Source organism: Somniosus microcephalus, chromosome 5, assembly GCF_052327205.1.
Source record: "Somniosus microcephalus isolate GS21.2 chromosome 5, FLI_Smic_1.0, whole genome shotgun sequence".
Taxonomy (NCBI): domain Eukaryota; kingdom Metazoa; phylum Chordata; class Chondrichthyes; order Squaliformes; family Somniosidae; genus Somniosus; species Somniosus microcephalus.
Window position 1 is genome coordinate 145,856,645 of NC_140991.1, and position 10,471 is coordinate 145,867,115.

At 49.0% G+C, this 10,471-nt stretch overlaps 1 protein-coding gene across 3 annotated transcripts in view; it reads right to left on the minus strand.

The window, feature by feature from the left end:
• The window catches only part of ngly2 (N-glycanase 2), a 334,241-nt gene extending 324,379 nt beyond the window's left edge, over positions 1 to 9,862 (minus strand). For 2 of the 3 annotated variants that reach the window (XM_085988341.1, XM_085988340.1), the window contains exon 1: positions 9,195 to 9,862. In XM_085988341.1, the coding sequence (XP_085844467.1) occupies positions 9,195 to 9,739 (545 nt within the window). In that variant the 5' untranslated portion in view covers positions 9,740 to 9,862. The remainder of the gene's footprint in view (positions 1 to 9,194) is intronic. The other variant, XM_085988339.1, reaches the window with a different exon arrangement.
• Between the last annotated feature and the right edge of the window lie 609 nt (positions 9,863 to 10,471).

Sequence of the window (10,471 nt, forward strand, 5' to 3'; positions counted from 1 at the left end):
GCAGCTTGCACCACTGGCATCAGCATTTATATTTGCTGCTGGATTAGCACTGCTGCCTCCGTGGAACATAGCAAAGAAACAGCGCTCAACAGATCTTCAAACCGCAGAGGCAGTGGAACTGCCCTGCTTATGTTATACTGCTGCTGAACTTAAGGTTGCAGTAGGCATCAGTGCTTTAAGGTAAATGGGGGAGAAATTCATTATAGCCTCGTTTGGGGCGCTAACTTTTAAAAGTTGAACAAATTAGTGCCAGGCACTACTGTTTCTCAACTTTTAAAACATTCGGTTTTGTGCTTCAGGAAGGAAGTGGAGTGCTAAATCAAGCGCTCCACTTCCTCTCTGGAGCACAACAGGCAGGGCAGTAGGTGTGCAGCACTGAACAATGGGCCGTGCAGCGCTGCCGCGCTGGAAGGCTCCTTCCCTCCCTTAAAGGAAAGGGCCATCGGTGCAGGCTCTGCAAGGGAAAGCAACTTATCTGGTTCCCAACAGCAGCCGTGATCCGCCTGATCAGCCCGATGCACTTGCAGCAGAGTGACGGGCTGATTGAGCGCTGGGGAAAAAAAGGAAAAGAGAGAATGAGAATGAGAATTTGATTATTTTTTTCCCCTACCTTGGCCACCTCGCCTTTAAGTATTGCCCCCGAAGCGCCCGGCCTCCCGATGAACGCCTCCTGCAGCTGCAGGCGTTTTTGCCTGGCGATGCTGCAGGGGGCGAAACCGAAGTTCGGATCCGGGGCACTACCGGGGCGATGCGCACAGTGATGACGTCACGATCTCCGGGTGAAGGAGATTGGGGCGCAACACCGTACCGCCACCGCAAACCTCCCGCCAAATTTAGCGGGGGGCGATATTCTCGCCGTGCCCAGGCGATAAGTGGTTAGCGCCCCGTTATCGCCCCCCCGAAGGCAATAACGGGAGGCGCAAAGGTACTCAATTTCTCTCCCAATGAGTCATAAAAGACTACTGCAAGACTGACCAATTCATCTTTATTGTATACAGGTGTTATTTTCAGCCATGCCAGTCTACACCAGAGCTAGAAAGAATTGCCAATTGCTTCAGAAGCTAAAATTCCCTGTTTAAGTCTGAGCACCTCGGAGGAACAAGTGTTAAAATGATCACCCCTCTCCCCAGGCAAGCTCAGACTTAAGTGAGAACAAGGAGTCCCTTCTCCTCTGCTGTATAAACCAGACCCTGGCCTTAAAAGAAATAACAAGGCAGACCAATTGGAGTGTGGTGTGAAATTAATTCCTATAGTGTGGTAAGGGGCAGAAGCAATCCAAAAGAGCGACAGCAAGGGGGTGCACATCAGAGAGGCCTAATCCATGAAACTGTGCAGCACGAATTCGACAGATGCCCCAAAAACAAACCAGCCACCCACTCCAGAATGGGGAAGAGAGAGTGATGAAGTGCATAGTGAGTTTTATGATGAATGCTTTGCCTAGCAAATGAGTAGCTGTATTAGTCAGGATACTAACTCCGCTACAACAGTTAGATATCCCTACTTGTTCACAGTTATCCAACTTTGTAGCCAATTAAAATAAACAATCAACTTTTCTATATTCAGAAACAGTCACGACGTGCATGGTGAATGGTTCCATGGGGATGCTTGCACCAGCTGAAACAAGTATATAATTTAGTGTTGAAGCAATAATTCATAACAGCTGATTGGTGTGTTGACCACATGCTAAAAAGCTATAAATCTGAAAGGCACACATTTTTGATTAAGCTGTGTAAACCCAGACGACAAATCTGTACAAAGTTATAGCCATTCAAGGATCGTCAGATACAAGGGAACATAATCTTAAAATCAGAGCCAGGCCATTCAGGGGAGAAGTTAGGAAACACTTCTTCACACAAGGGGTGTTAGAAGTGTGGAACTCTTTCCCACAAAAAGCAGTAGATGCTAGCTCAATTAATAATTTTAAATCTGAGATCAATAGAGATTTGCTAGACAAGGGTATAAAAGGATTGGAGCCAAGGCAGGTGGATGGAGTTAAGATACAGATCAGACATGATCTCACTGAATGACGGAACAGGCTCGAGGGGCTGAATGACCTAGTCCTGTTCCTATATTCCAGATAGATATACTTTGTCTATATATACTTCCTATTCAGTAAATTTGTATTGTTCTACAATTTGTTATGCTTATGGGGACATGGTTACAAAATAATCTCCCCACAGATATAAGTAGACGGGTCAGAAAGAACAATTCAGCCATGACCCATCAAATGCTGCAACTAAACAAGAATGACAGCAGTCTCAGGATAAATAATACTAGTAACCAGCCGCTGTGCAACCACCGAGCATTAATCAGCCCCTCTTTCCTAGTTCATGAGTTACATGTTACTCCACATTTCTTTGTAAGCCATTGATTCCAGCGGTGTATCTTATCTTTGAAGTGAAAAACTAAAATGGTATGGGAAAGAATTCATGCAGATAGATATGTCAGGGCTCATCTGTACCACCAAAGTGTAAGCGTACATTTAAATTTGCCACAAGAAACAATTATAATTGTGTACAAAAACTAGGAAGCTTTTCAAGCTTTCAACACTCGCTCTATACTCCAAGACAGCTCAACTGAAACAGCCACAGTAGCAGAGTTATTTGATACAGACTAGTAGGTCGGACTTTTACTGGTCTTGCACCACAGCACACGCACTCTATCCCAAAACAAATCTAATATTGGCAAGATCATACGGTAGTCTCAGAGTAACAAAGTAATTAAGTTCAAGATGATCAATAATTAAGTTAAATAAATAACTTGCATTTACATAGTGCTTTATTATGCTCTCAGGACATTCCAAAGCACTTTGAAAACAATGAATCAGTTTTAAAGCGCAGTCACTGTTACTTTGTAGATAAAAGAATCAGCTAATCTATGCTGTTTGTGGGCCCATGCTGTGCAATGAGGTGAATAACTAAATAATCTAATTTTGATGTTGGAGGGAGAAATGTTGACCAGGAAACTGAGAATTCCTTGCTCTTTTTCGAGTGTCATGAAATGGCTCATGAATAAACTAATTTTTTTAATTCATTTTACATTCACCTAAACAGGCAGACAGAGCTCCTGCATAACACCTCCAAAAATGTAGCACTCACTCATTAATGTACTGAAGTGTCAGCGTACATTTTGTGCATGTCCATGGTGGGGGCTTGAACCTGGAACCTTGAGTCGGAAGCAAGTGCTACCAACTGAGCCAGGTTGACACAAGTTAGCACCAGGGTTTTTCAACCAGACAGCTGAGAGAGCCATAGCTGAATACAAATTCAGAAACAAATTCTACTCATTATAATGTTGACCCTACCTGATTAGAGGTTGTAACCTCATACCGAACTGCAGATGAACACCGTCATGAATCTGCTGAATCCTAGGCTACAAGAAGCTTCATCATATTCATAAGGCAAAGACTTTGCTACAGTGTGACAAGGTAAGTGAAGAAAGTGAGGCAGAATCTGAAGCAAAGGATCTAGATTCTGTGATAACACTAGTATAACATATTGAAATAGGCTGCAACATGATACAAGAACTGCTGTAAGGCTCCAGACAAAGTGCTACATTTAAACAGTGAGAACTAAACTAGAACTAGTTATGTAACTGATTATTGCAAAGCAATATAATTGTACTGCTGTAGGAATAGGCGTATTCCTAACCAAATCACGGAGGTCCACTCAGGAGAAACAATCCAACAGGTCTTTAATGAAGGATTTGACGAAGTACAGAAAACAAGAAGGATCGATGCAGGAGAGCCTTGGAACAGGTCTTACCCGAACGGGGACGCCACGAGGACTGACTAGGCAGTCCGGAGGTTTGCGTCGTGACGTCATTGCGTTGCTCGCGCTTTGGGCGGTCACGTGATGCGCAACGTGACGTCATCGCGTTTGCCCGCGCTTGGGGCGGTCACGTGAATTGCGTGATGACATCATCGCGTTTACCCGGCACTGCAGCTGGCCGTTGCGGCCGAAGTCGCGGGAGCGGGAGGCCGAGCTGGGCCGGCGGTTGTTGCGGGAGCGGGAGGCCGAGCTGGGCCGGCGGTTGTTGCGGGAGCGGGAGGCCGAGCTGGGCCGGCGATTGTCACGGGAGCGGGAGGCCGAGCTGGGCCGGCGATTGTCACGGGAGCGGGAGGCTGAGCTGGGCCGGCTCGCGTTCTTAAAGGGGCAACGGCCCGAACATGCAAACTCTATACAAACGTAGTTAAAGGGAATTATGTACAATAAGTAAGAGACACTCGGTGGTACCGCTACATACGCCCCCCCAGAATTCGCTTTAACGGACAGAGTCAAACGATGAGGTGGTCCGACGAGGCTGTCCGAACAACTCCTGTAGTCTCGAAGCGGAGGCTGCTGGGCGGCTGGCGGGCGGTCGTACTTGGTCTGCCGTGTAGTCTCGAGGCGGAGGCTGCTGGTGGTCGCACTTGGTCTACCGTAACGCCGATAGGTGTCCAACCTCATCGCGGCGATTGTGCTGTTCCAATGGGGTGGTGGAGGTCTAAATGTGTTGGTTGTGCACGGATCCTTATGTGCGTCGTGGCGAATAAGACGTATCCAGCCACATGAAGGACCGTAGACGTGTGACCTCTGCAGCCCGTGGTTCGAAGCGGGCACCGGTGCGAAAAATCTGGCTGCCTCGTAGTGACTGGCAGGCTGGGTAGATGCGGACCGTGGCTCTGTCGGTGTTGCTAGGAAGCGAGGTAGGAAGTCCCCTGTCTGACGAAAGCTGCGGGAACGCCGAAACGGGCAATCCAGGAGGAAATTAACGTGGGTCTTGTTGATTGGGGAACTCGCCGAGCAGGCGAGCGAACTCATCGCAAGTCGAAAACGCACCAGAGACGGTGCGCGATGTAGTGTTACAACTGTAACACCGAAGCGAGTTAACAGTTGCTGCGTTGATCAGTGATCAGAGATGGTCAACAATAGACCCGCGTGGCCAATCGCGGCCGTGGGATACCTGTAGACACGTTCCTCAGCGGTTGCAGCGTCAGTTGTTGATTGGTGTGATTGGGGACAACTGTAGGGAGAGCGGCAACGTTGCGCCTTCACGCCGAAAAGCGTGGTAGAAAACACAACCAGCAGGCTGACGGGCTGGTGTGTCGTCGGCGGGGAACGCGTCCTCGCGGTTCCCGAGGCGCGCGTCCTCGCGGTTCCCGAGGCGCGCGTCCTCGCGGTTCCCGAGGCGCGCGTCCTCGCGGTTCCCGAGGCGCGCGTCCTCGCGGTTCCCGAGGCGCGCGTCCTCGCGGTTCCCGAGGCGCGCGTCCTCGCGGTTCCCGAGGCGCGCGTCCTCGCGGTTCCCGAGGCGCGCGTGGGGAGAGTCCTCGTGGGTTGTGAGGCGTGGTTTGCGAGGGCGGAGTCCTCGTGGCATCTCCGCCAGGGCGCGCTCCGATCTTGTGGGCCCGAACACCTGCAGAACCCGCGCTTGGAGGGGTTTCATACTTGCTGCTCCGTTGGGAGATGTCGAGAAGGCGGACGATCCAAGCGGCGGTAGAGCAGTCGAGTTCGGAGACCGTATACAGGTACCTGGTCTGCGTCGCCTCGATGTTGCACATGGCAAACGGGGCTTCTACCAGAATAAAGCACGAAGGCGGTTGTTGCTCCCTGAATTGCGGTAGTGACAGCGAAACGGCTGGTGCTTCCATGGCGTGCTTCTTTTTTGAAAATCATTCACAAAAATTGGAGTCCGGCTGTGCTTCTTTCGTGAAAAACGTTCACGAAACTCGGGGTCACCAATGTAGGAATTGGTGTTCGTCGGTTGTTGTTCGTCGTGCCGTTCTTCTGTGAAAACGTTCACAGAGACGGGGTTCAGGCTGTGCACGTCTTCTGTGAAAAACGTTCACGGAGACGGGGTCACCAATGTAGGTATTGATGAATTCCCGTCCTCACGTCGTTGGGTGACCAATGTAGGAATAGGCGTATTCCTAACCAAATCACTGAGGTCGACTCAGGAGAAACAATCCAACAGGTCTTTAAATGAAGGATTTGACGAAGTACAGAAAACAAGAAGGATCGATGCAGGAGAGCCTTGGAACAGGTCTTACCCGAACAGGGACGCCACGAGGACTGACTAGGCAGTCCGGAGGTTTGCGCGATGACGTCATAGTGTTGCTCGCGTTTGCCCGTGCTTGGGACGGTCACGTGAATTGCGTGATGACGTCATCGCGTTTACCCGGCACTGCAGCTGGCCGTTGCGGCCGAAGTCGCAGGAGGCCGAGCTGGGCCGGCGGTTGTCGCGGGAGTGGGAGGCCGAGCTGGGCCGGCGATTGTCGCGGGAGCGGAAGGCCGAGCTGTGCCGGCTCACGTTCTTAAAGGGGCAACGGCCCAAACATGCAAACTCTATACAGACGTAGTTAAAGGGAATTATGTACAATAAGTAAGAGACACTCGGTGGTACCGCTACACTGCAATATATCTTGTTAACTTGAATACCAATCTACTCTACTCTCAATCATTAGCAAAGTGATGGAAGTTGTCATCGACAGTGCTATCAAGTGGCACTTACTCACCAATAACCTGCTCACTAATGCCCAGTTTGGATTCCGCCAGGACCACTCGGCTCCCGACCTCATTACAGCCTTGGTCCAAACATGGACAAAGGAGCTGAATTCCAGAGGTGAGGCGAGAGTGACTGCCCTTCACATGAAGGCAGCATTTAACGGAGTGTGGCATCAAGGAGCCCTAGTAAAACGGAAGTCAATGGGAATTGGGGGGCGGGGGGGAAACTCTCCACTGGCTGGAGTCATACCTAGCACAAAGGAAGGTGGTTGAAGGTCAATCATCACAGCCCCAGGACATCGCTGCAGGAGTTCCTCAGGGCAGTTTCCTAGGCCCAACCCATCTTCAGCTGCTTCATCAATGACTTTCCCACCAACATAAGGTCAGAAATGGGAATGTTCGCTGATGACAGCACAGTGTTCAGTGTCATTCACAACTCCTCAGATAATGTTGCATGCAGGCATGGACTGCTTCAAGACCTAGACGACGTTCAGGCTTGGGCTGATAAGAGTCAGGTAACAAACGCGCCACAGAAGTGCCAGGCAATGACTATCTCCAACAAGCGAGAGTCTAACCACCGTCCCTTGACAGTCAACGGCATTACCATTGCCGAATCCCCCACGATCAACATCCTGGGGGTCAACATTGACTAGAAACTTAACTGGACCAGCCACATAAATACTGCGGCAACAAGAGCAGGTCAGAGGCTAGGTGTTCTGCAGTGAGTGTCTCACCTCCTGACTCCCCAAAGCCTTTCCACCATCCAGGACAAAGCAGCCCACTTGATTGGCACCCCATCCACCACCTTAAACATTCACTTCCTCCACCACTGGCGTACCGTGGCTGCAGTGTGTACCATCTACAAGATGCATTGCAGCAACTTGCCAAGGCTTCTTCGGCAGCACCTCCCAAACCCGCGACCTCTTCCACCTAGAAGGACAAGGGCAGCAGGCGCATGGGAACACCACCACCTCCAAGTTTCCCTCCAAGTCACACACCATCCTGACTTAGAAGTATATCGCCGATCCTTCATCGTCGCTGGGTCAAAATCCTGGAACTCCCTACCTAACAGCACTGTGGGAGTGCCTTCACCACACGGACTGCAGCGGTTCAAGAAGGCAGTTCACCACCACCTTCTCAAGGGCAATTAGGTGTAAGCAATAAATGCTGGCCTGGCCTGCAATGCCCACATCCCATAAACGAATAAAGGAAAGAATTCCAAGCACTGTTTAATTTCTAATCAGTAGTTGTATCACACTTGAGACTTTAAAAAATTATATATTTTAAGTGACAAGTCTATCACATCCACCTAACCAAATCAACAGGTAACTAACTACCCACCAATCATTGTCCAATTGCACCAACAGTGAAATAAGATAACTGAAAGGGAATAGTCATAATATGTATACAAATAATCAAATAACAGCTTTTTAAACTGTTAGCTCCCATGCTGTTTTACAATTATTTCTCAATTATGTCTATTTCATGAAGGTTATTATTAAAATAAAACCAAACCACATCATGATGTGTACACCTACCCCCACAACGTATACCTTGCTGATAGCAAGACCAAATAATTAAAGCTGTTATCTCTTTAAAAACTGCCAGTCAGTACGTGTTACATTCAAAAGACAACAAAACTTGGTCATTGATGGAAAACAAATGCTGAATGAGTCCAGTTTGCAGTACACATTCTCATTTCTAGCTTGCATTGTTACTGGATACCTTGCTTTTAATAAACCAAGCACCAGTAATGTGACAACTTGTCCAGTTTTTAACTAGACAGTTCTGGGAAATAAAATCCAGATATTCAATATTGGATTAAAAAAAAACGTGCACAGCCAAAATAAGTCCATGCGCAAAACAGGTGCCGGTTTGCCTTACTTTTTTTGTGTCCAGCCCATCAGGCTGTGGTCCAGGCAAATGGTGTTCTCCCTAACCATCAGTTTTGTTCAGGCAGGAGCAGAGTAATTGCCTTTCCAATTAAAGAACAAGAATGACCCTTCGAAGTAGTTAGCCTTGTTAGTGTCAGGTTGGTTAATTGATAGTGCTCTCATTTGAGTCAGTAGGTTGTGGATTCAAGCTCCGCTTCAAGACTTGAACACTTACCTGTACTGTTAATATTATTGATTTATCTGTAAAATTTACCACTGCATTTATACAGTTAACCCTAAAGCTGTTTTTAAGGCTTTGCTTTATTGCGGCTAATGAATGTAATGGAATTATTATGTAATTGATGAGTTGTAACAAGTACTACCATATTTAAATAAATATGTTTGACTCAAAAAAAAGACTTGAACACTTAATTTTGGCTGTTACTACAATAGGGAGTGCTTAAATTGTTGGAATCCTTTGGATAGCACATTAAATCAAGACCTCCATCTGTTTTCCTCATGTCATTATTTGAAAAGCAAGGAATTCTCCTGGTGTTCTGGTCAACTGCCTCAAAGACTGCCACTGTGTGTGGGATGTTGCTTTGTGCAAACTGGCTGCTGCACATGATCACCTATCATCGACTACTTCAAAAAGTAATTCACAGCATATGAGGTGCTTTGGGACATGTTGTGCTATATAAATCCAAGTTAGGGGGTTGTTAGTCTAGTTGTGTCCTGTGCTTGAGGCCGGAAAGGATACAGTGAGTGTGGACCCTCTATCTTATTGTTACCTATCCATCCCTCCAGTCAGTAAGTGAGATACCTGCAGACACCTTACCTTTCCTCCATCACTTGGACGAGCTGCTGCTTCATCCACCGCACGTCTCTGGGGGCGGTGTCGTCGAAGGACATGAAGACCACATGGCTGTGCTCGGGGAGCCCGTCCACCAGGGCGGCGAGGGACGGCTCCGAGGCCCACATGCACTCTAAGAAGCCGGATTTATTGGTGAACGCCTGAAAGACGAAAGAGCGCGGGCCCTGCTCCCGGGGCGGGGGGAAGGACAGGTACCCGTCCAAGGTGTCCAGCGTGAAGGGCGGGGCGGGCGTGCCGGGCTCCAGGTTAAGGCCCGGCCCGGGCTCCGGCCCCAGTCCCAGCCCCGCTGCCTCCCCGGACCCAGAACCTGGCTCGGCGCCGGGCCGCGACAAGGAGAGGCTGTAACCCTGGCCGTGCACCGCCCGCTCTTTCACCTTCCACAGGTTCTCGCACCCCGTCCCTTCCGCTCGCCAGCCCGGCCCCGGTGGAGGGACGACCTCACATCCCGAGTGCCCGAGGAGCAGGCTGAGCCCCCAGGCCCAGGCCGCGGCACCCAGTCGCTGGCGCATCGCCACTGGTACGAGCGGCTCCTCAGCTGGCAGCGCCTGTAAGCCAACCGTCCGGCAGCACCACTCCCGCGCCAAAACCCGGCAGCCAGGGGACTGCCCTCCAACTGGCTAGTCTGCAAACTTCTCCTTTTTGGATAAACGCCAATAGCAGTGCAAGAGTTTGACTTTTGTTTCAACATATCTTGTAGCCTTCAAGTATCTAACGGATTGGTAAATTACTGTACAATTCTTAATGTTCAAATATTCTCTATCTACTGCTGTCAAGGTTACAACTAAGCCAACTAATTTCAAGCAGTAGAACTGTGTAAATCTGGAAAACAATTTTGAATGTTTACTCAAGCAAAAACAATACTATAAACTCTGGAAACGCAAACTACAAAGGCTGGAAATATGAAATAAAAGCAGAAGGTACTGAAAACCCAGCAGGTCAGTCAGCATCTATCCAGAGAACAGATACGTTAATGTTTTGGGCAAAGTTCTTAACATTTTTATTCATTCTTTGGATGTGGGCATGCTGGCAAGGCTGACATTGCCCTCGAGTAGGTGTTGGTGAGCTGCCGCCTTGAACCGCTGCAGTCCATCTGGCGAAGGTACTCCCACAATGCTGTTGGGTAGGGAGTTCCAAGGTTTTGACCCAGCGATGGTGAAATAATGGCGGGTTATGTCGTTAAGATGGTGTGTGACTTGGAGGTGATGGTGTTCCCATGAACCTGCTGCCCTTGTCCTTTTTTA